Here is a 26,939-nt window from a genome sequence, read left to right on the forward strand (position 1 = left end):
CATATTTTTTGCCACTTTATGTTGTATATTTTTTATAAGAATTTTCATTTCATTTTCTCATCTATTATTACACATAAAATGTGGTTTATTTTACTCTTTAAATGTCTACTCCGTCTGTGTGTTTGTGTTTGACTTTCTCTTCTACTGTTACCCAATTGCATTGTTTTAGTTTTACTGAGATTCAAAGATAGTCTGTGTTTGTCAAACCATCTCTTTAATTTGTTCATTGCTTCTGTTATTATTTTTAGTAACATCTGTGTGTTTTCTCCTGAACAAAACTCAGACGTTGTGTCGTGTGTTTACCTGGCACAAAACGCAGTAATTGGTGGTTCTTCAGTGTTAACAGTTAACTTTAACTTCTCATACTTTTCTTGTGAAAAAAGCGATGTAAAATCTTTCTGCAATTCTCACGGGTAGAGCAGCCTCATGTTGCACAACAGGGCATTTTTACACGCCGAAAAACTAACGAGGAAGCGCCGCAAACACATAGCATCAGCCAACGGTGTTAGCAGTCATGGCACCCTGTAGTCACATGAGTGGCTTTTGAACAGTCGTTGAGATCGTCTAAAACCGGGTGGCCATACTCTCTTTATACATGACTCTGACTAGTGGTACACGTACCACAGTTTAATAATCACTGTTCTATGAGGCAAAACGTCATAATAGTAAACAAAGACCAGAGCTACTCCAAAGTTTCATGTACAAGTGTGATGTTTTTTCACCCTTCTTCTTCCTCTGTGTTTTCACAGGAGAGGAAGCTGTCCGCCTTCCCAACTATTGAAATTTGTGCATCGCTTGTCACCAATTACATGGTTCCGCTGTCCCGCCAGACGGATTTCTTTGTTCCAGAGATGAAGGATGAAGTGAAAACGGATGTGATAGAAGAGGACTCTGATGAAGAAGGAGGAACTGACATCACAGGTAATATGATGTTTGCACGCACAGGAGGCAAACCAATAAATAGCCTTAAAGGCCTACTGAAACCCACTACTACCGACCACGCAGTCTGATAGTTTATACATCAATGATGAAATCTTAACATTGCAACACATGCCAATACGACCGGGTTAGCTTACTAAAGTGCAATTTTAAATTTCGCGCAAAATATCCTGCTGAAAACGTCTCGGTATGATGACGTCAGCGCGTGACGTCACGGAATGTAGAGGACATTTTGGGACAGCATGGTGGCCAGCTATTAAGTCGTCTGTTTTCATCGCAAAATTCCACAGTATTCTGGACATCTGTGTTGGTGAATCGTTTGCAATTTGTTCAATGAACAATGGAGACAGCAAAGAAGAAAGCTGTAGGTGGGAAGCGGTGTATTGCGGCCGACTGCAGCAACACAAACACAGCTGGTGTTTCATTGTTTACATTCCCGGAAGATGACAGTCAAGCTTTACCATTGGCCTGTGGAGAACTGGGACAACAGAGACTCTTACCAGGAGGACTTTGAGTTGGATGCGCAGACACGGTACCGTGAGTACGCATGCAGCTCCGGCTTACAAACATTTGATCGCTTGCCCGTACGTAGCTTTTGGGACTTTGGGGAAATATATGTGCTGTGTGAACTTTAGGGAGTTGAACGGTACTTTGGGCTGTGGGATTGAGTGTGTTGTGCAGGTGTTTGAGTTGTATTGGCGGGTTATATGGACGGGAGGGGGGAGGTGTTTGTTATGCGAGATTAATTTGTGGCATATTAAATGTAAGCCTGGTTGTGTTGTGGCTAATAGAGTATATATATGTCTTGTGTTTGTTTACTGTTTTAGTCATTCCCAGCTGAATATCAGGTCCCACCCGCCTCTCACAGCATCTTCCCTATCTGAATCGCTCCCACTGCCCTCTAGTCCTTCACTCTCACTTTCCTCATCCACAAATCTTTCATCCTCGCTCAAATTAATGGGGAAATCGTCGCTTTCTCGGTCCGAATCGCTCTCGCTGCTGGTGGCCATGATTGTAAACAATGTGCAGATGTGAGCAGCTCCACAACCTGCGACATCACACTACTCGTCTGCTACTTCCGGTACAGGCAAGGCTTTTTTATTAGCGACCAAAAGTTGCGAACTTTATCGTTGATGTTCTCTACTAAATCCTTTCAGCAAAAATATGGCAATATCGCGAAATGATCAAGTATGACACATTGAATGGACCTGCTATCCCCGTTTAAATAAGAAAATCGCATTTCAGTAGGCCTTTAATTGGTGATTCTGAGGCAAGTGTGTGTTTATTTGCTTTTGTTTGCCGCTGAGTCAGGTTTGATTGTGCGACGACAGCTGGCATCAGGTTGCAAAGAAACACAACAAATGCTAAACACAACATTGCTCTTGATGTGTATTTCTAGTCTTGTCGGGACAGAAGGGTGATACGGCAGTGTGGTTGGATCAAAAGAGACGTCGGAGACGCTTTACTGAACCAAAAGTTGCTTTATTACAAGCGAGCGTCATTATACAGGACTGCAGTTCCTGGAGGAGATTCGGTCAAAAAATTAGGCACTCCTAACCTGGAGAAGCCAAACCATCAGTTTTTATATTCCTCCTTTCTGTCTCTGGGTGTGTGCTAAGTCAGGACAGCGCAACCTGACCATGTAAGGAGATGTTCATGTGTAAGTGACCGGAAAACAACCTCTGTAGGTTGTACCCTAAATGTTGGCCTGAAGATAGACATGGATTCTCTTTTCCAGGATAGAGCTATCACTTTTGCATTTCGAAGTCTGAATGTATTACCTCTTCTCGGGAGAGAGTTAACCCAGTCCACATGCGAATGTCCAACCAACTAAGGCTCCTTAATTTATTCTGGGCTCAACCATTATTTACTTAAACCTGGTGGTTCGCTTGAATATAAACATTCACCATGTGTAGAACATTATATGAATTAATTAATTAACTTCACTTCCCTCTTGGCCGTGATTGGCGAGGACATGAAGACAAATGAGACTGTAATTGTTCTGTCGCTTCAAGTATGTGTGGTAGAGCGTACTGTGGTAGTAGCGGCTACGCACCTGCTGAAGCTCTGCATCCACGTCCGGATGCACTGGCAACTAGAAACTTGCTTCCTGATTAGATGTGAGATGGAGTCATAACCTTGTACAAACTAGAAATAACTCATGTTTCACTGTCATCACATAACTTTAGGCAGGTTTTATTTCCTAATCCATTTTTACAAGACTGACTTAGTAGCGTATTGCTACACAATACATTTGAAAACATCCAGGCATGGCTTTATGGATGTAGAGTTATGCGTTTGTGCAATTGTGCAATCTGAAAGATAAAGACTCAGAGGAAACTGAACAATACTATTCCGATGTCTGATTATTTCTAAAAAAAACCATTTTAAAAGTAAATTAATTAAATGAGATCTTTCAGCTTTATAATATTTGTTAACTTCAAAATAAGTGACACTCATATATAATACATCACTATAAAGCAGTAGCACCATGTTATGTGTGCAGTCGCTGCTGGGCCACAACATTAGGTACACCTGCAGACTGCAGCATGCATTTCATATTTCATTCATTCACAACTCCTCCAACACGAACATTATTGTTTTTGCACTTTTGGCTTCTTATTAAATAACTTTTTTAAATAGATTAAATCTTGCACGTGGAAACTTTAAGTGTGGGCTTTAGTTGATATAACACTCCCGTCAGGGTGTGCATTCTTCACCGGGGGTGCATTATCCGGCACAACACCGGGACGCTACAATATACACCCCCGCTACCTCCAAACCAACCCCCCCCCCCCAATTCTCGGGAGGGGCACTGAAATTTGGGAGTCTTCCGGGAGGTTTGGCAAGTATGAGAATTAGCGGTGTACTGCGGCACCGCAGCTGTATATGATCGGCGGGCCAGCTCTAGTGTTAATTTGATATGACCTCACGGGCCAAGTGAAATTACACGGCGGGCCAAATCTGGCCCGCGGGCCAGAGTTTTACACCCATGATCTATAGGATGTCGCTGTATATTGCTGCATTCATCTTAGTCTAATCATGGAGGTAACCAAGAACTCAATGGTCACTCTGTCAGAGCTACATCATTCCTCTGTGGAGAGATGAGAACCTTCTAGAAGGACAACAATCTCTGTAGTAATCCACCAATCAGGCCTGTATGGTAGTCTGGCAGGACGGAAGCCTTCTCTTAGTACAAAGTTTGCCAAAATGCGGCCGAAAGACTCTCAGACGATTAGAATTTTTTTTTTTGATGAGACAAAGATTGAACTGGCGTGAATGCCAGGCGTCATGTTTGGAGGAAACCAGGCACCGCTCATCATCAGGCCAATACCATCCCTACAGTGAAGCATGGTGGTGGCAGCATCATGCTGTGGGAATGATTTTCAACAATAGGAACTGGGAGACCAGTCAGGAGAGAGGGAACGATGAATGCAGCAATGTACAGAGACATCCTTGATGTAAAGCAATGCTTCACATCCAATCTGATGGAGCTTGAGAGGTGCTGCAAAAAGAAATGGGAAAAGAGGAAGGGGCGAAACTGCCCCAAAATAGGTGTGCCAAGCATGTTGCATCGTATTCAAAAAGACTTGAGGCTGTAATTGCTGCCAAAGGTGCATCGACAAAGTATTGCGCAAAGGCTGTGAATACTTGTGTAAATATGATTTTTATATGTATAAATATATATATATATATATATATATATATATATATATATATATATATATATATATATATATATATATATATATATATATATATATATATATATGGGCAGCACGGCGGAAGAGGGGTTAATGCGTCTGCCTCACAATACGAAGGTCCTGAGCAGTCCTGGGTTCAATCCCGGGCTCTGGATCTTTCTGTGTGGAGTTTGCATGTTCTCCCCGTGACTGCGTGGGTTCCCTCCGGGTACTCCGGCTTCCTCCCACCTCCAAAAACATGCACCTGGGGATAGGTTGATTGGCAACACTAAAATTGGCCCTAGTGTGTGAATGTGAGTGTGAATGTTGTCTGTCTATCTGTGTTGGCCCTGTGATGAGGTGGCGACTTGCCCAGGGTGTACCCCGCCTTCCGCCCGATTGTAGCTGAGATAGGCACCAGCCTACCCCCGCGACCCCGAAGGGATTAAGCGGTAGAAAATGGATGGATGGATGGATGGATATATATATATATATGTATATATATATATATATATATATATATATAGTTTTGACGGAGCAGAAACGTGTGAACTCGTTGGGAGTTTCCTCCTCTCCCAGCTCGCTAGCCTCAATCTGAACCTTGGTATTTACCGTGATGACGGACTGGCAGTGTGTCGCGCCTCGCCAAGGAGCAGCGAGAATACCAAGAAGCGCATATGCCAAATTTTCAAAGAGAACGGCCTACGGATCACGATTGAAGCCAACAAGCAAACCGTCAACTTCCTTGACGTCACTTTCAACCTGAGAAATAACAGCTACCAACCATTCACGAAACCCAACACAACACTCCAATACGTGCACCATGACAGCAACCATCCACCCACCACCACGAAAAGAATACCTACCGGAATCAATAAAAGGCTATCGATGCTGTCATCTAGCAAAGCTGAATTTGACCAAGCAACCCCCCCGTACCAAAAAGCCCTTGATGAAAGCGGATACAATTTCACCCTCACCTATGAACCCACGCCAGGAAACCAGCCAAAAAAGAACAGAAAACGGAACGACATCATCTGGTACAACCCCCCATACAGCAAAAACGTCTCAACGAACATTGGACACAAATTCCTCAATCTGATTGACAAACACTTTCCCAAAGACAACATCCTAAGAAAAGTATTCAACAAGAACAACATTAAATTGAGCTACAGCTGCATGAACAATATACGACAAATCATCTCAAACCACAACAAAACAATTGCAAATGAGCCGTCGGCGCTCAGACAGAACGACTCCAAAACCAACAAAGGATGTAATTGTCGAAAGAAACCTGATTGCCCTCTCAACGGGGGGTGCTTACAAACATCAGTTGTCTACCAATCTAAGGTAATACGCAAGGACATTAACACATCCGACACATATGTAGGATTAACCGAGGGAGAATTCAAAACCAGATGGAACAATCACAAGGCTTCTTTCAGGAACAAAAACCTGCGAAATACCACAGAACTCAGCAAACACATTTGGGACCTCAAAGACAATAATGTTGAATATTCAATAACATGGCAAATTCTTGCATCCAGCACACCTTACAATAGTGGTAATAAAAGATGCAACCTATGCTTGAAAGAGAAACTGTTTATTATTTACCGTCCAGACCTGTCATCCCTCAACAAGCGCAGCGAAATTGTAACAGCATGCCGCCATAGACGGAAACACCTCCTAGGTAACACATGAGCCAATCACCACGCCCCTAGGCCAGCCTGTACCCACCCACTCTGTGCCCTATATAAACCATGGTATGCGAATGCTCCCATTAAAATCTCCTGACGATTGAGGGTACCCCCCCTCATGAAACAGGCCTGTAGAGATGAAATAGTCTTGTAATTTTTTCCCACACATACATATATATATATATATATATATATATATATATATATATATATATATATATATATATATATATATATATATATATATATCAGTGACGTGCGGTGAGGTTCATGGCTGGTGAGGCACTGACTTCATCACAGTCAGATTTACAAACATATGAACCCTAAAGAGTATCTTATTCACCATTTGATTGGCAGCAGTTAACGGGTTATGTTTAAAAGCTCATACCAGCATTCTTCCCTGCTTGGCACTCAGCATCAAGGGTTGGCATTGGGGGTTAAATCACCAAAAATGATTTCCGGGCGCGGCGCCGCTGCTGCCCACTGCTCCCCTCACCTCCCAGGGGGTGAACAAGGGGATGGGTCAAATGCAGAGGACAAATTTCATTACACCTAGTGTGTGTGTGACAATCATTGGTACTTTAACTTAACTTTAACTTTACACATACAAACTGTAGCACACAAAAAAAGCACATTTAATAAAAAAAAACGTTATTATGGTCTTACTGTTACTTATAAATGAAGTCCATGCGCCGCAACTAAAGCCCTCACTTAAACTTTCCACGTGCAAGATTGAATCTATTTAAAAAAGTGTAACCGAGGGTTTATAAATGTCGCCTATACTGTATGAAACTACAAAATAACAAACACGGAGGCTCCAGTTTACACGAGGACCACTTTATTTACCTTCTTTCAAAAACCTATGCTCCACTCCTTGTCATCGCTTCCGCTCTTAGCGCCTTCAAAATAAGAGCTCAAGGCATAGACTTTATAACAGCGCATAACAGGAACTTAACATCACAAAGAGGAAAGCCCATGAAAATAGGTTACAAAAGTTATTTAATAAGAAGCCAAAAAGTGCAAAAACAATAATGTTCGTGTTGGAGGAGTTGTGAATTAGATACACATGCAGTCTGCAGGTGTACCTAATGTTGTGGCCCTGCACTCATTCACAACTCCTCCAACACCAACATTATTGTTTTTGCACTTTTTGGCTTCTTATGAAATAACTTTTTTAAATAGATTCAATCTTGCACGTGGAAAGTTTAAGTGTGGGCTTTAGTTGATATAACAATTCTACGGCGGGCGTGCAGGAGGCGGATTACTGCGAGCCTCAGCCAATGTGTCTTTTGCAGCCGTTTTATGATCGCTCAGCACAAGAAATATGTTACACACATACAGTTGTTGACAAAATACACTGTACATTATATACCTCAGCTAACTAAACTGTGGAAATGTATAATATAGTTCATATAGCAATACAGTCTCACTGCACAGCAGGCCAGCAGTTAGTCGAGTCCGGAATCCATGTTGAGACACTGAGTGACGTGCCTCAACTGGCTGCTGTTCACCGCACCGTCTCTTCTCAGTATTTGAACGGCAAATGTGAAAATTCAGCGATTTTGAATAAAAATAATCCAAAACTGGTGAAGTTAAATGGAAAATAACTTTATAGTATAATCCCTGGATACATATAACAATTTAATTTTTTTTTTTTCTTTTTACATTTTTTTTCTTTCCATGATGCCTCTAGTGACTGCACGTCACTGATATATATATATATATATATATATATATATATATATATATATATATATATATATATATATATATATATATATATATATATATATATATATAATATATATATATATCAGTGACGTGCAGTCACTAGAGGCATATATCAGTATATATATCAGTGACGTGCTGATGCTGACTGCACGTCACTGATATATATATATATATATATATATATATATATATATATATATATATATATATATATATATATATATATATATATATATATATATATATATATAATATATATATATATCAGTGACGTGCAGTCAGCATCAGCACGTCACTGATATATATATATATATATATATATATATATATATATATATATCAGTGACGTGCGGTGAGGTTGATGGCTGGTGAGGCACTGACTTCATCACAGTCAGATTTACAAACATATGAACCCTAAAGAGTATCTTATTCACCATTTGATTGGCAGCAGTTAACGGGTTATGTTTAAAAGCTCATACCAGCATTCTTCCCTGCTTGGCACTCAGCATCAAGGGTTGGAATTGGGGGTTAAATCACCAAAAATTATTCCCGGGCGCGGCGCCGCTGCTGCCCACTGCTCCCCTCACCTCCCAGGGGGTGATCAAGGGATGGGTCAAATGCAGAGGACAAATTTCATTACACCTAGTGTGTGTGTGACAATCATTGGTACTTTAACTTAACTTTAACTTTACACATACAAACTGTAGCACACAAAAAGCACATTTAATAAAAAAAACGTTATTATGGTCTTACCTTTACTTATAAATTAAGTCCATTCGCCGCTGTTGTGCTGGATTAATGAACCCCCTGACAGGTGTGTTATATCAACTAAAGCCCTCACTTAAACTTTCCACGTGCAAGATTGAATCTATTTAAAAAAGTGTAACCGAGGGTTTATAAATGTCGCCTATACTGTATGAAACTACAAAATAACAAACACGGAGGCTCCAGTTACACGAGGACCACTTTATTTACCTTCTTTCAGAAACCTCCGCTCCACTACAACATGTCATCACTTCCGCTCTTGGCGCCTTCAAAATAAGAGCTCAAGGCATATACTGTATAACAGCGCATAACAGGAACTAAACATCAGAAAGAGGAAAGCCCATAAAAATAGGTTACAAAAGTTATTTAATAAGACGCCAAAAAGTGCAAAAACAATAATGTCGTTCACAACTCCTCCAACACGAACATTATTTTTTTGCACTTTTTGGCTTCTTATGAAATAACTTTTTTAAATAGATTCAATCTTGCACGTGGAAAGTTTAAGTGTGGGCTTTAGTTGATATAACAATTCTACGGCAAGGGTGCAGGAGGCGGGGTTACTGGAGCCTCAGCCAGTGCGTCTTTTGCAGCCGTTTTATGATCGCTCAGCACAAGAAATACGTTACACACATACAGTTGTTGACAAAATACACTGTACATTATATACCTCAGCTAACTAAACTATGGAAATGTATAATATAGTTCATATAGCAATACAGTCTCACTGCACAGCAGGCCAGCAGTTAGCCGAGTCCGGAATCCATGTTGAGGCACTGAGTGACGTGCCTCAACTGGCTGCTGTTCACCGCACCGTCTCTTCTCAGTATTTGAACGGCAAATGTGAAAATTCATCGATTTTGAATAAAAATCATCTAAAACTGGTGAAGTTAAATGGAAAATAACTTTATAGTATAATCACTAGATACATATAACAATTAAATTTTTTTTTCTTTCTTTTCACCTGCTATATATATATATATATATATATATATGTATACAAATATATATATATATATATATATATATATATATACATTTACAAACATAATAAAATACAATTAAAATTCACATAGTCGAGTAATGTCTGTAGCATTTTAAGGACAGAAATTAATTAATTCCATTTTGAAATAAGGCAATAAGGCATGACAAAATGTGGAACAAATTGAAGCGCTGTGAATACTTCCCAGATGCAATGTAAAATCACAGGAATTAAAATAATTTTTTAAAAAAAGGCTAAATTGAGAATAAATCAATAACTTATTCAATCATCTATCCATCCATTTTCTACCATTTTCTATTAAAAGTCTTTAAATAGATTTTGCAAAATTTAAGCCCTAAAATAGAATTAAAAAGCATTACATTTGATTTCTATAGGTAAAATTAATTGTAGGAGTTGATCAATTAAACGATAAATGAAAATTAACTTCGTTGCTGTCATCTATAAATTGCTACGTCTTTCTGTTAGTTTTTTTTCCTCGGCTCTGGCTTCCAAACTGGATACAAGAAGTCTTGTAAGGTCCAAAAGCGAGAAAAGCGCTGCCTCCAATTGCAACACTGGACGGAAAACTGGACGGCTCTTTGGGGCCTAAACTTTGCCATTCTTTGGTCACTGTAGGTGTGTAGTCCTCACCATGTCATGTTAATAAAGAAGCTGAGCTTGTTTCAAATATGACTCCTTTTTCTCAGTCTGCAGTTCAACACACATGAGCTAACTTGGCTAACATTAGCAGGCACAGGGTGGTATAGCTCGGTTGGTAGAGCGGCCGTGCCAGCAACTTGAGGGTTGCTGGTTCGATCCCCGCTTCCGCCATCCTAGTTATTGCCGTTGTGTCCTTGGGCAAGACACTTTACCCACCTGCTCCCAGTGCCACCCACACTGGTTTAAATGTAACTTAGATATTGGGTTTCACTATGTAAAGCGCTTTGAGTCACTAGAGAAAGGCGCTATATAAATGTAATTCACTTCACTTCACTTCACCTCATGTGACCTCCGGTGGCTTATAGGATGGACAAACAGGGCAATTCTCACAACAGACCACAACTTGTATTCTCCGACATTCCCAAAGTAAATTAATAATAGATCCTTCAGCTGCCTGACGCTTAATACCTAACTTGCTATCTAATGTACCAATTGTAAACAACTGTGGGGGTGTATAATACACTTTATTTAAAATGTTACATTCACTCAGTTCATTTTCAATGCATCTTAAGAGCCTTTTGGCGTTTTTCCAAATATCATTCCATGACACGTTTTTTTCGAAAATGTTTAAATCAATCATCCATTTGTAGACACATGCATAATTTGCATTCCTAGTATGATGTTCATTTATTCTTCCATAAAACCTTTTTAAAATTGTATTCTGATTGAAAAATGTATCCTCCAGTTTGTGTCTTTTACTATGCATTTTTACAGCATGTTTTAAAGAGATAAAAAAAATGACTCCTAGCTATATTATATTCATCAACTAATTCAGAATTGGATGTTTATTTAGAGAGCGTATGTGCAGTTCATTCAATCAATCAATCAAAGTTTACTTATGTAGCCCTAAATCACGAGTGTCTCAAAGGGCTGCACAAGCCACAACGACATCCTCGAAGAAAAAAAATGAACCCAATGGGATGACAATGAGAAACCTTGGAGGGGACCGCAGATGTGGGACCGCCCCCCTGGGCGACCGGTGCAATGGACGTCGAGTGGATCTAGCATAATATTGTGAGAGTCCAGTCCATAGTGGATCTAACATAATAGTGTGAGAGTCCAGTCCACAGTGGGGCCAGCAGGAGATCATCTTGAGAGACGTCCCCAACTGATGCACAGATGAGTAGTCCATCCTGGGTCCTGACTTTGGACAGCTAGCGCTTCATCTGTGGTCACTGAATCTGTGGCCCCTCCTCTCCACAAAGGAGAGGGGGGCAGAGCAGAAAAGAAACAGCAGATCAACTGGTCTAAAAGGGGGGTCTATTTAAACGCTAGAGTATACAAATGAGTTTTAAGATGGGACTTAAATGCTTCTACTGAGGTAGCATCTCTAACTGTTACTGGGAGGGCATTCCAGAGTACTGGAGCCCGAATAGAAAACACTATATAACCCGCAGACTTTTTTTGGGCTCTGGGAATCACTAATAAGCCGGCGTTCTTTGAACACAGATTTTGTGCCGGGACATATGGTACAATATAATCAGCAAGATAGGCTGGAGCTAGACCGTGTAGTATTTTATACGTAAGTAGTAAAACCTTAAAGTCACATCTTAAGTGCACAGGAAGCCAGTGCAGGTGAGCCAGTATAGGTGTAATATGATCAAACTTTCTTGTTCTTGTCAAAAGTCTAGCGGTCGCATTTTGTACCAACTGTAATCTTTTAATGCTAGACATAGGGAGACCCAAAAATAATACGTTACAGTAATCGAGACGAGACGTAACGAACGCATGAATAATGCAACACATTTTAGCGATATTACGGAGATGAAAGAAGGCCGTTTTAGTAACACTCTTAATGTGTGACTCAAACGAGAGAGTTGGGTCGAAGATAATACCCAAATTCTTTACCGAGTCGCCTTGTGTAATTGTTTGGTTGTCAAATGGTATTATTATTAAATAGGTGTCGGTGTCTAGCAGGACTGATAATCAGCTGTTTCGTTTTCTTAGCGTTGAGTTGCAAAAAGTTAGCGGACATCCATTGTTTGATTTCATTAAGACACGCCTCCAGCTGACTACGATCTGGCGTGTTGGTCAGCTTGAGAGGGCATGTAGAGTTGGGTGTCATCAGCGTAACAGTGAAAGCTAACACCGTATTTGCGTATGATGTCACCGAGCGGCAGCATGTAGATGCTGAAGAGTGCATGGCCAAGAACCGTTGGGGCTAGTTGCTATTTAATAATATCGATTGAAGGTACAGTGTGATGATTGACGGACGGAACCTTTTAATTGGCATGTTGTTTACGGTCGGTGCACAAAGTCAGAACACTGCATGCAACTACAGAAAAATAAAAAAATAAAACAATTAATTCTCAGGTGAAACAGTCTTGCGACCCAATTCTAATTTACTAGATAATAACAGCTAATGTAAACTTTTCACCAATTCAACATTATTATTGTCAAATGCTTACAATTACATGTGTATACAGACAATTATAAGCTTTTGACTATTTGAACCATTCTACCGAATTGGTTCAAAGTAAGCTTGAAAATATTTTAAAATGTTGTAAGTTGTATTCTCAAACTTTGTCCTTATATGTACAATATCTGAAGTACACACTCCTATAAAAAGAACAGTCAACCTGTATTTTGTATTTTCAGAACATTTGGGAATGTTTTTCCTCTCCCCAAATTTGTCACTACCAAATCACAGCCTTCAAATATGAGTATAAAATATTATGTTACTCTGTTAATTTCATGCTTACTTACCTTGTGTAAAGTTTATTTAAAGAAATAATTAATGAGGTTTTTCACAATAAAATACATACAAATGAATTTTTTAACACATTTTCTTACTTCAATCAATATATGAAATTATTCACAATCGACATGCAATCTTTCTTTTTTTAAATGCATGACACTGATCAGATTAATTTCAGAGTTAATGATTTATAAAATTGAACATACATTTAACCAATCAGTATCATAATATTTTAGTTGATAACTCAACATACTGTCTTTTCTTCGTGTTTCGCTAGTGACCGCTATTTTGTTTGCAGGGTTGTATCATATTCCCTCAACCTTTTTGCTTAATATTAACTTATCACATGCTTGATCCTGGAAATATTGCAAACACTTATGTTTTGTGGTCAGTAAAATTTATTTTTGGAGAAAACTGTTAATATCGGTTGAAAAAAGGTACCCATGTGCATTCAGTATTCAGTGGCAACACGGTGGGCAGTGGTTAGGGCCTCACAGGGAAAAGGTCCTAGGATCCATTCCCAAGCCTGGGGTCTTTCTGTGTGGAGATGACATGTTCTCCCCGTGACTGTGTGGGTTTTCCCCGGGTACTCCGACTTCCTCCCACCTCCAAAAACAACAACTGAGATACACTATATAGCCAAAAGTATTTGGCCACCTACCTTGACTCACATATGAACTTGAAGTGCCATCCCATTCCTAACCCATAGGGTTCAATATGATGTGGGTCCACCTTTTGCAGCTATTACAGCTTCAACTCTTCTGGGAAGGCTGTCCACAAGGCTGTGGAGTGTGTTTATAGGAATTTTCCACCATTCTTCCAAAAAACGCATTGGTGAGGTCACATACTGATGTTGGTCGAGAAGGCCTGGCTCTCAGTCTTCGTTCTAATTCATTCCAAATGTGTTCTACCGGGTTCAGGTCAGGACTCTGTGCAGGCCAGTGAAGTCCATCCACACCAGACTCTGTCATCCATGTATTTATTTACCTTGCTTTGTGCACTGGTGCAAAATCATGTTGGAAGAGGAAGGGGTCTGCTCCAAACTGTTCCCACAAGGTTGGGAGCATAGAATTGTCCAAAATTTGTTGGTATCCTGGAGAATTCAAAGTTCCTTTCACTGGAACTAAGGGGCCAAGCCCAACTCCTGAAAAACAACCCCACACCATAATTCCTCCTCCACCAAATTTCACACTCGGCACAATGCAGTCCGAAATGTACCGTTCTCCTGGTAAACTCCAAACCCAGACTCGTCCATCAGATTGTCAGATGGAAAAGCGTGATTCGTCACTCCAGAGAAGGTCTCTCCACTGCTCTAGAGTCCAGTGGCGACGTGCTTTACACCACTGTATCCCACGCTTTGCATTGGACTTGGTGATGTATGGCTTAGATGCAGCTGCTCGGCCATGGAAACCCTTTCTATAAAGCTCTCTGCTTACTGTGCGTGGGCTAATTGGAAGGTTAAATGAAGTTTAGAGCTCTGTAGCAACTGACTGTGCAGAAAGTCTTCGCACTATGCGCTTCAGCACCGCTGACCCCTCTCTGTCAGTTTAGGGTTGACTGAGTTGCTGTTGTTCCCAAACGTTTCCATTTTCTTATAATAAAGCCGACAGTAGACTTTGGAATATTTTGGAGCGAGGAAATGTCCCGACTGGATTTATTGCACAGGTGGCATCCTATGACAGTTCCACGCTGGAAATCACTGAGAGCGGCCCATCCTTTCACAAATGTTTCTAGAAACAGTCTCCATGCCTAAGTGCTAGATTTTATACACCTGTGGTCAGGCCAAGTGATTAGGACACCTGATTCTGATTATTTGGATAGGTGGCCAAATACTTTTGGCAATATAGTGTATATGTGCCCTTCCTTTGCTCCCTGGCCGATAAATCGTTGATGACTTCAAATGTTCCATCTTCCTTTCTTTTCTTATTTCTTCTTCAAATATTCTTGGTGTTAACTGGGTCAGCCTTCACTCTTTCTCCGTATTCTCTCAACATGTATTTTCTAGTTTTTTATTTGGTTTTGGCATGTTGGTGTCTTGATTATTTCTCTCTGAACTCTACAATTACAGATAGCAACCAGCATTACATTAAAAACATGCTCATTTGCTTTAAATCGATTATTGAAACGATGATTCTTGAAAATAATCGCTTAATTTAAGACTTTGTGAACACATTATTTCAAAATGGTAGGATTGAACTACTTTCCATTTCATATTGTCACTACTGAAATGATCATGTCATCACGGAAACGTTATCATATGTTTCGGGTGTGACAATTCTAGAAAATTTTGACCATACCTAAATAATGCTAGCGAGCACATACTGTAGCTAGCAAACACGTCTTTGAAGAGTTGTACACTCATAAAAACATAATATGTTGCGTAAAAGCTGAAAACATTTACATAATTGAAGGAAATATGGGTTCGGTAGTGACAGTTTTTAAAGTTACACACTGATTTTCAGACTTGATTTAAAAACAATAGGATTAAGTTACTTACCATGTAGCCTTGGGAGCAGTAATGCATTGTCACTTCCCGGTCAAAAATGTAGGGATGTGGCCTAAATTTTGTATCAGCCACGCCTCTAAAATTTGTGTGTTTCAGTAGTGACATAAAAACTAGAGCCATGATTTTTTGAGCACAGTTTTTGGATTTAAAAATTAAACATACAATACATCTATGTTGTTTAACCTCTGTTTAAACTTAATCATAAAGATATTTTAAATTCCACCATTGAAACAAACATAAAAAATGCTTAAGCATTATTTTCATGAATGGACATTTAGGGGTCACGATTGGGGACAGCTACTTCTCAACATAAAGTACCCTATAAACAATGATTTTGTGTTTATTTATCAGTCACGACAAGGGGGGTTTCTCAGCTTACTGCAAGGATTGTTCTCCCGGGATGTAATCAGACTTTTCTGGACAAAGGTAGCAGGTAGGAACATATTTATTATTAATCTAACTACACAGGACAAAAGACAGAAACTAAAACAAAAGGAAAGTGTGCCGATTGCACGAGAGGCTAAGGAACATAAAACTTAACGCAGGAAACATACGCTAACACCAGTGACGTGCAGTCACTAGAGGCAGGTGAGGTGGGGCCTCACCTGCCATCATGGAAAGAAAAAAAATGTAAAAAGAAAAAAAGTTAATTAAATTGTTATATGTATCCAGTGATTATACTATAAAGTTATTTTCCATTTAACTTCACCAGTTTTAGATTATTTTTATTCAAAATTGCTGAATTGTCACTTTTGCCGTTCAAATACTGAGAAGAGACGGTGCGGTGAACAGCAGCCAGTTGAGGCACGTCACTCAGTGCCGCAACATGGGTTGCGCAATGACTCGGCTAACTGCTGGCCTGCTGTGCAGTGAGACTGTATTGCTATATTAACTATATTATACATTTCCATAGTTTAGTTAGCTGAGGTATATAATGTACAGTGTATTTTGTCAACAACTGTATGTGTGTAAAGTATTTCTTGTGCTGAGTGATCATAAAACGGCTGCAAAAGACGCACTGGCTGAGGCTCGCCTCCTGCACCCCCGCCGAAGAATTGTTATATCAACTAAAGCCCACACTTAAACTTTCCACGTGCAAGATTGAATCTATTTAAAAAAATTATTTCATAAGAAGCCAAAAAGTGCAAAAACAATAATGTTGGTGTTGGAGGAGTTGTGAATGACTGCAGGGACACAACATTAGATACACCTGCAGACTGCAGGTGTATCTAATTCACAACTCCTCCAACACGAACATTATTGTTTTTGCACTTTTTGGCTTCTTATTAAATAACTTTTGTAACCTATTTTCATGGGCTTTCCTCTTTGTGATGTTAAGTTCCTGTTATGCGCTGTTATACAGTATATGCCTTGAGCTCTTATTTTGAAGGTGCTAAGAGCGGAAGTGATGTCACGTTGCGGAGGTTTTTGAAAGAATGTAAATAAAGTGGTCCTCGTGTAAACTGGAGCCTCCGTGTTTGTTATTTTGTAGTTTCATACAGTATAGGCGACATTTATAAACCCTCGGTTACACTTTTTTAAATAGATTCAATCTTGCACGTGGAAACTTTAAGTGAGGGCTTTAGTTGCGGCGCATGGACTTAATTTCTAAGTAAAGGTAAGACCATAATAACGTTTTTTTTATTAAATGTGCTTTTTTGTGTGCTACAGTTTGTATGTGTAAAGTTAAAGTTAAGTTAAAGTACCAATGATTGTCACACACACACTAGGTGTAATGAAATTTGTCCTCTGCATTTGACCCATCCCCTTGATCACCCCCTGGGAGGTGAGGGGAGCAGTGGGCAGCAGCGGCGCCGCGCCTGGGAATCATTTTTGGTGATTTAACCCCCAATTCCAACCCTTGATGCTGAGTGCCAAGCAGGGAAGAATGCTGGTATGCGCTTTTAAACATAACCCGTTAACTGCTGCCAATCAAATGGTGAATAAGATACTCTTTAGGGTTCATATGTTTGTAAATCTGACTGTGATGAAGTCAGTGCCTCACCAGCCATCAACCTCACCGCACGTCACTGGCTAACACTTAGACTGAATTATGGACATAGAAAACAACTAACCAAACTATGGCATAGAACGAACAAGATTTACTGCGGCATGAATGAAGCAATGGCATGAAACAAGCATGAAAAGAGCAATGTCTCCAGGCCGACTAACAGGCAAAGACAGGCTTAAATAATAGTCTCTTAATTAGAGCAGATGCGTGTCTCGAACACATGAGGCAGGTGAAACTATTAAGTCGCCATGGTAACTAAACAAACAAGGGAGCGCAAACAGGAACTAAAAGAGTCCAAAACAAACAGAAAATAACAAAAACATAATCCAGATCACAGATCATGACATTATCTTATCACCATCCCAATTATTGCTCTGAATTTAAACAAATCATAATATAAAGTAAGTAAAAACGCATGTTTGAATATTTAATGTTTTATTAAACCATTTTTTTGGTTAAGAGACAACACTTTGCTTTAATTCGCTAGAATGCCCCATATACAATAACCATAATGAGTAGGACATGAGCATTATTATTATTATTTTTTTAAAGTGTCATTAAAATGTCGTTAAAAAGCATTGAACTCGATTTGAAACCCTAAGTATCTAAACAGAAACCCTAAGTATCTAAACAGAATACATTTATTCATAAAATATAGAGAAATATAAGATGCTTATGGTGTGTTTGAGGGAGAAGCACCTGGAAGGAGATAGCAAAGAAGTCCACTCTCCAAAGTAAATGCTCTACATTATTATTACATCATATCATAAAACGTTTATAAATTTGTTCTACTACATTCTATTCTATTGATTTTCATTCAATATGTATTATTTAGTTATTATCTATTTTATTTACTAAAGGCATGTTACATGTAAAAATGTGCTGCTTTTGAGGGCCAACCAATTGAATTGTTTTTTAATTATTTTCATTGGGTGACATTGATTTGAGATGCAGGTGTTTTTGGTTAAGAGCTTTGTCACAGTATCAATTAAGGAATGAACAGATTGTCCGTCACGACTTTGAATATTCGATTAGTCACCTATTGCGTCGAATCAATACACCAAATTGGAGGTCGTTAGTCACTTGAAGCAAGTACGTATCGCTCTTGGGGGCTCTTAAAGCCTTATTTGAGTGTTTTACGCTCCTTTTTACAAACACTTACAGTGTTTTAGTGCTCTCCAGAGGGCAGAGATTTGTGTTTAAATGGACTTCAAGTGATGAGAAATGACATCCGCTTTTTATTACAAACTACAAAACTACAACATCAAGTCATCAAGTAGTAATTTGTGTTATATTTATTAATGACACCCTTTTTAGCGAGGGCCCGATCAATCAGTGGTGCTAGGCATTAGTCTGACGAGCCGACAGTGGAAATCCCACTGGGTACAGCTGGGAGATCGCCTTCGCCTCCACATCCTTCATCCCCTGCGTCCCCGCAGAAACACGCCGCTAAGCATGGCAACGAAACCTTGTGCTGCGAGGAGCTTGTTAATCTTTTCGAGTCGGACAACACAAATGAGGTGCCCTTGTGAGGCAGCGGCCTGGATGGCATAGTTTCTACGTTGTGCTTTGTATCTAGGATGATTAAGCAGGTGATCAAGTTTCTACATTGTGTTTATATCAAGAATAACTTGATCATGCAACTAGAGTTGCACGGTTAGACTTACGTTCAAATCCAAGCCAAACGGAAGTGTCACAAATTGGTACAAACCTTCCGGAGTGGAAAAGGCCGTTTTTTCCCTGGACTCTGGCGACAAGGGAATCTGCCAGTAGCCCTTGGTTAAATCTAGTGTCGTAAAAAACCGAGCAGTACCCGGCCGATCGAGGAGCTCGTCGACCCGGGGCATTGGGTAAGCGTCAAAACGTGATATTTCGTTTCCCTTTCGGTAATCCACACAGAACCTTACAGACCCATATTTCTTCCCTACCAGAACGATGGGGCTGCACCACGCATTGTGGGATTCTTCTATTACCCCTAAGTTCAGCATGGATTTTAATTCCTCCCGAACCACTTTGCGTTTGTGTTCGGGGAGCCTGTAGGGCCGAGACCGCACCGTAACACCCGGGCTGGTCTCAATATGATGTTGGATGAGGTTCGTGCAGCCGGGCCGAGTGGAGAACACATCAGAAAAGCGCTGCTGCAGCTTGGCAACATCCCCTTTCTGCGCTAACGTGAGCTGATTATCACAGAGGAGGGGGGAGGACAGGACAGAGCGCGGGACCTCTGGCCCGAACTCCTCCTCCTCCTCGACCACCGTCACCAAGGAATCAGTCTTCACCTCCTTCCATGCTTTCAGGAGATTTAAATGGTAAATTTGAGTGTCTCCGCCCCGGTCTGAGCGTCGGACTTCATAATCCACATCACCCACCTGTGTGACCTCAAAGGGTCCTGGCCACCTGGCGAGTAATTTCGAGCTGGATGTTGGAAGTAACACAAGCATTTTTTCTCCCGGTGAACATTTTCTGAGCTGAGTCCCCCTGTTATACATGTGCTGTTGACGTTCCTGGTCCTGGAGCAAATTCTCGGGTGACAAGTGCCCCACCGTGTGGTGTTTTGCTCGCATGTCCATGATGTATTGAATTTCGTTTTTGCTGGAGCTTGGACCCTCCTCCCAGCTTTCTTTAATTACGTCCAAAACCCCGCGTGGCTTCCTGTCGTATAATAATTCAAAAGGAGCAAATCCTGTGGAGGACTGGGGAACCTCCCGCATTGCAAACAGAAGGGGCTCTAACCATTTGTCCCAATTTGGTTTGTCCTCGTGCGTAAACCTACGGATCATGGTTTTCAGCGTTTTATTTAGCCGCTCCACCAGCCCGTCAGTTTGTGGGTGGTACACGCTGGTGCGGATCGCTTTAATTCCCAGTAAACCGTATAGTTCCTTTATCGTGCGTGACATAAAGGACGTGCCCTGGTCAGTCCGAATCTCTTTCGGGATTCCGACTCGGGAGATGACCTGAAACAGCGCTTGCGCGACACTCTTTGCAGAGATGGAGCGCAGCGGCACTGCTTCGGGATACCGTGTTGCGTAATCCGACAGGACTAGCGCAAAACGATATCCCTGTGTGCTTGGGTGGAATGGTCCGATGAGGTCCATACCAATTCTTTCGAAGGGGACCTCCATGAGCAGCAATGGGCACAAGGGCGCCTTGGGGGTGGCCGCCAGGTTCACCAGCTGGCAGTCCGGGCAGGCAGCAAACCAGCGGCGCACGTCTGCCTGGATGCCCGGCCAAGAGAATCGGACCATTTCCCGATTGAGTGTCTTATCATACCCCATGTGGACAGCCATGGGATTGAAGTGTGCCGCCTGGAAAACCATTTTCCGGCTGCGTTTCGGCACCAACAACTGTGTGATTTCCTCTTCCGACTGAGTGTCACGGCTCACTCGGTATAATATATCCTTAATGATTGAAAAATGAGGAAATACCCGCGCTGTTCCCGGGCGGACCAGCTGACCGTCGATGGAAGCCACCTGGTCCCAGGCCGCGCGCAGAGTGTCATCTCGGGACTGCTCGAGGGGAAAATCCTCCGTAGAGTGCCAGTGGGGGACCGGGGGGGCCTTCCGCGAAGCCCCCGCCGGTTCCCCCTCGGCAGTGTCGGATGAACCTACGTCGCCACTGAGAACTGCACGGATATTCCCCTTTCCTACGGTCTGTGAACGTACCCCGACGCATTGTGTCACTAAACTGTTAAACCCCGGCCAAACTGCTCATCTGGATTCTTCGGCTTCACAATTTCCCCCTGGTCAGATGAGGGAATCCAGCATACCTCTTCCCGGCTCGCTATGCTACATTGGCGATAGTTACCTTTATTAATTGTCCATTCTTATGAGGCTCTCGCATGGATTTTTTTTTTCATTTCAAACTTGTTTTTGACCACCACATCAGAAGCCGGGAAGTAGGAAGTCACCTGATGTCTCTCCATCAAGGAGAGACCGCCGTAGCAGATCACTCTGTGACGTTTGGATTACTAGCCACTAAGAATTAGTGGGGCAAAGTGGCGCTCAGCAGCGCTTTTTGTGCCAGCCTCATTCCCTGCATGAAGGATGAGTTGGCAACCAAAGACGACACGTGATCCTTAGAGGAGCCGATCACTTTGGCTTTCCGGCTGGATGGTCAAATTTGGGAACGGACAATGAAACATCGCACTGAGGACGACGACCCCTCAGTGCTACCCACCTTTGAGGTAAGCCGTGTCACCTCCTCCACACGCTGACGCCGTGGCTGTGGCTATGACGACAGTGCTCGAGAATACCAGCAAAGAAGATGAGATGCGCTGGGAAAGAGACATTTGGCATCATCAGAGAGAGCGCGCAGGGTCACACAATGTCCTGTCCGGCCAGGAGGTCACAAACCCCTCATTTACAATCTGGTGTTCGTGGATCTTTCATCCTCACATCCACCAGTTGGCAGACTACAAATTAAAGGTACCCTTGCCTGGGCTGGGGCAGTAATGCCTACTTAGGCATTTATTGACTTGGGGGAAGATGATTCATTCTGATGCTTTATCTAGGCTCCATTCATGCCCATCTGAAGGCCCCAAGACAGACGGCATACTTCCACAGTGTGGACATTGTCGGGCTATACGGGTCACCCAGGCACTTAAGGATTTGAATTCTCCTGCAGACTGCACTCCCGGTCTGCTTTATGTTATCCCTGAACTCCGCTCCGAGGTGCTGTGCTGGAGCCACAACTCCAAGGTGACCTGCCATCCAGGACTCAACCGCACACTGTTCTTCATCAAACAATGCTTTTGGTGGCCCTCCATCATGACCGACACAAAGAAGTTTGTTGCAGCATGCGCAGTGTGCGCACGGAATAAAGCTGTCCACCAAGCGCGACCGGGCCTCCTCCGCCCACTACAAATCCCTTACTGGCCCGGTACCATGTTGCACTGAACTTTGTAACGGGATTTACACTGTCTAAGGGGAACTCAGTCATCCTCACCATAATGGACACATTTTCCAAGATGGTCCACTTCATTGCACGCCCTAAGCTTCCCTCAGCAATGGAGACAGCGCAATCCACGTTTTTCGTCTACATGGTAGTCCCTTGGACATTGTTTCTGACCGGGGGCCAAAGTTTTCATCTGCTGTCTGGAAGGCCTTTTGCAGGGCACTAGGGTCCACAAAAAGCTTAACATCAGGATATCATCCACAATCTAATGTGAAGTATGAAGTGAGTTATATTTATATAGCGCTTTTCTCTAGTGACTCAAACCGCTTTACATAGTGAAACCCAATATCTAAGTTACATTTAAACCAGTGTTGGTGGCCCTGGGAGCAGGTGGGTAAAGTGTCTTGCCCAAGGACACAACAGCAGTCACTAGGATGGCGGAAGCGGGAATCGAACCTGGAACCCTCAAGTTGCTGGCACGGCCGCTCTACCAACCGAGCTATGCTGCTAATGGCCAAAGGAGAGAACTAATCAGGATCGAGATGGGTCTGTCACCAGCAGCCGACATCCATGCCTCCCATGGATTGAGTATTCCTATAATTCACTTTAGCTTGGCCACAGGCCTCTCACCCTTCAGTGCAACATATGGGCTCCAGCCTGCTTTTCCTTCTCTAGAAGAGGACATTGTCCTGCCATCAGTGATATACCATCTTCGGCGGGCTCGCCGCACCTGCGTGACACCCGGGCAGGACTATCTCGCACGTCTGAGTGTAATCAGGTGATTGCCAACTGTCATCGCACGCAGGCTCCAGGCTATCAAGTGGGACAGAGAGTTTGGCTGTCCTCCAGGGACCTCCCCATTCCAAGTTCTCTTAAGAAACTAGGCCCATGGTTCATTGGTCCTTTGGTGGTGGAGCAGATCACTAACCCAAACACGGTCAGATTTCAACTACCACCTTCACCCAAGGTCAACCCTGTGTTTAATGGGTCACATATCTGGCGAGAAGCTCCCTACCAAGCATAGGCCTATCAACGGGTATCCTGCATTCACAGTTGTGTGAAGTGAATTATATTTATATAGCGCTTTTCTCTAGAGACTCAAAGCGCTTTACAAAGTGAAAACCATTCAGCTACATTTAAACCAGTGTGGGTGGCACTGGGAGCAGGTGTGTAAAGTGTCTTGCCTAAGGTCACAATGACAGTGGCTACGATGGCGGAAGCGGGGATCGAACCTGGAACCTTCAAGTCCAGCGGTGGTGCTAGTACATGACAAAGTAGTCAAGCGCCATTTCAATAATAGAAGAAGACTGAGAAGGAGAACAAAAAGAGCTCGCTGCTAAGCTAACGAAGCTAAGCTTGTCCCGGTCCAAAGCAACTGCGCTCCGAAGGCATCTGCTCCCTCACACTGCGCCTATTGGTCCGAAGACAGTAAGAATTCGACTTGGTGAAAGAAACAACATGAGTATGTTGCTTTTTGTGCACTGTTCTCATGGATAAGTTGGCCATTTAGAGGGCTGTGCCCACCAGTTAGGGCAGAGGAATTTTGTAACTCTAGACGCCGCAGACACGTTTGCGAGCATTAGCTGTAGCGAGCTGACTAGCTCAGTTTGTAGCAGCCTATAAGCCATGGTGAACAGGCTGAGACCCGTAATAGATTTAGTCCTTTAGCTAGTCCTACACCCCAGTCTACCGGACACCACACCTTAGTCATAGGGGACTCCATCACCCGGTACATACAGCTTATTAAACCAGCCATAATTAAGTGTATTCCCAGGGCCAGAGCGCCCGACATTAAAGCTAGTCTTAGGGAGCACACTCGCAACAGGCCTAGTAAACATGTACGACAGGCTAATAGCTAAGTGAACATAGTTGTACACGTCGGCTCCAATGACACTCGAATGAGACAGTCAGAGATTACAAAGAGGAACATAGCTCGGGCTTGTTAGCGGGCTAGAAAGATGTCTCGGCATCGAGTACTTGTCACTGGTCCCTGGGCTGCGAGAGGCAGAAATGAGAGGTATAGCAGATTAGTCTTGCTTTTAATATCCATATGAATACCCCATCAGACCCTATGTGCGTGGCGCTCCAGACTATAATTGATAGCTGTGGTCTTACACAAATAATAAAAGAACCCACGCATTACAACAGTAATACGATAGACCTAGTCCTTGTTCGGTGTGTCACCACCTCCAAAGATATGGTACTCCTGTACACTAAAGTAATGTCTGATCACTACCTTGTAAAATTTGAAGTTCTGACTTATTGTCAACAAGCTACTAATAACCACTACTCTAGCAGCCGCAACATGAATCCTGTCACAACTATGACTCTCGCTGGCCTACTGCCTTCAGTTATGGTACCATTCCCAAATTATGTGGGCTCTATCGATAACCTCACTAAGAACTTTAACGATGCCCTACGCAACGCCATTGATAGTATAGCACCGCTAAAGCTAAAAAAGGCCCCTTAAATGTGTACCCCCTGGTTCATTGAAGAAACCAGGGCTCTTAAACTATCATGTAAAAAGCTGTAACGCAAATGGCGTGCGACTAAACTTGAGGTTTTCCATCAAGCATGGAGTGATAGTTTAATAACTTATAAACTCACGCCTACCTTAGCTAAAACTAATTACTACTCCAATCTCATCTGCCTCAATTAAAACAATCCTAAATATTTGTTCAATACAGTAGCAAGGTTGATCCATTCACTCGACTGATGACTTTATGAATTTCTATAATAAGAAAATTGAACTCATTAGAAAGGACATTAAAGATAACGCATGCCAGTTCCAACTGGGTTCCGATAACGCAGATACAAATGTATGTACGACGGATATTGCCCTCCAAAATAACCTCTGTCTTTTTGAAGAAAAATCATTAGAGGAACTCCCACGACTTGTAAATGGGACAAAACATATTTACTTGACCCAGTTCCTGGGAACATTATCATGGAGCTGTTTGTAATATTTGGACCATCAGTGCTAAATATGATTAACTTATTACTTTCCCTGGTACTGTTCCACTCACATTCAAAACAGCAGTAATTTATCCTCTACTCAAAAGACCTAACCTCGATTCTAGAGTTCCTGGTAAACTACCAGCCGGTGTCTCACCTTCCTTTTATCTTGAAAATCCTTGAAAAAAACACTTAGCACCTAAGAATCTCTGTGAACCCTTTCAGGCCGGTTTCAGGGCAAATCACTCTGCGGAGACAGCCCTTGCAAAAATGACTAATTATCTATTGCTAACTATGGATGCTGATGCTTCATCCATGTTGCTGCTACTTGATCTCAGCACTGCTTTCGATACTGTCGATCATAACATTCTATTAGAATGTATCAAATCATGTATTGGTATGATAGACTTAGCCTTTTCTTGGTTTAACTCTTACCTTATTGACAGGATGCAGTGCATCTCCCATAACAATGTGACCTCGGAGTATGTTAAGTTAACGTGCATAGTTCCACAGTGTTCGGTTCTTGGACATAAACTCTTCAGCATCTATATGCTGCTGCTAGGTGACATCACACGCAAGTACAGTGTTAGCTTTCACTGTAATGCTCTTGACACCCAACATAACATGTAGTCTGTTCATTTGCTATCAAAATGTGATAACTCATTCTGGGTTTTTTTCTCCCATTTTGTTAAGACCATTGATCTGCGGCAGAAAACTGTGCCACTGTACGCACCTATGTTTAAGAAACGCTGGTCTAAAGTAAATACAGTAATTAACTCTCCCTTCCTTTTCGTTCTCTGCCTTGTGTCCAATTACCTCTTTAATAATCCTTTCCTCTGTTCCAACTGTTTGAGGAATAAGATCTCGATTCCCGGCTGTAAAAATCCTTATGGGCCCAATTTAGCAGCTAATTTAGCCAAATATCATATTTAAGACTCCCAGAGGCCCGCTGGCATACTTGCCAACCTTGAGACCTCCGATTCAGGAGGTGGGAGGGCGGAGGTGGTCGGGGGGCATGGTTGGGGGCGTGGTTATGAGGGGAGGAGTCAAGTATTTCATATATATATATATATATATATATATATATATATATATATATATATATATATATATATATATATATATATATATAAGAAATACTTTACTTTCAGTGAATTTTAGCTATATATATATATTTTTTTTATTATGTATATATATATATAGATATATATAGATATATTTTTTTTTTTGTAATTTTTTATTGTATATATATATATATATATATATATATATATATATATATATATATAGAGAGAGAGAGATAAGAGAAATACTTGAATTTCAGTGTTCATTTATTTACACATATACACACACATAACACTCATC

General features: G+C 41.7%; 1 protein-coding gene across 1 annotated transcript in view; it reads left to right on the top strand.

Moving 5' to 3' along the window:
• Positions 1-26,939, top strand: part of tex264a (testis expressed 264, ER-phagy receptor a) — a 266,859-nt gene that overhangs the window by 216,895 nt on the left and 23,025 nt on the right. Inside the window, exon 3 of the mRNA XM_061932238.2 lies at positions 750-921. Coding sequence (XP_061788222.1) covers positions 750-921 — 172 coding nt within the window. The remainder of the gene's footprint in view (positions 1-749; positions 922-26,939) is intronic.

The sequence above is a fragment of the Nerophis lumbriciformis genome, linkage group LG38 (assembly GCF_033978685.3).
Source record: "Nerophis lumbriciformis linkage group LG38, RoL_Nlum_v2.1, whole genome shotgun sequence".
Classification (NCBI taxonomy): Eukaryota; Metazoa; Chordata; class Actinopteri; order Syngnathiformes; family Syngnathidae; genus Nerophis; species Nerophis lumbriciformis.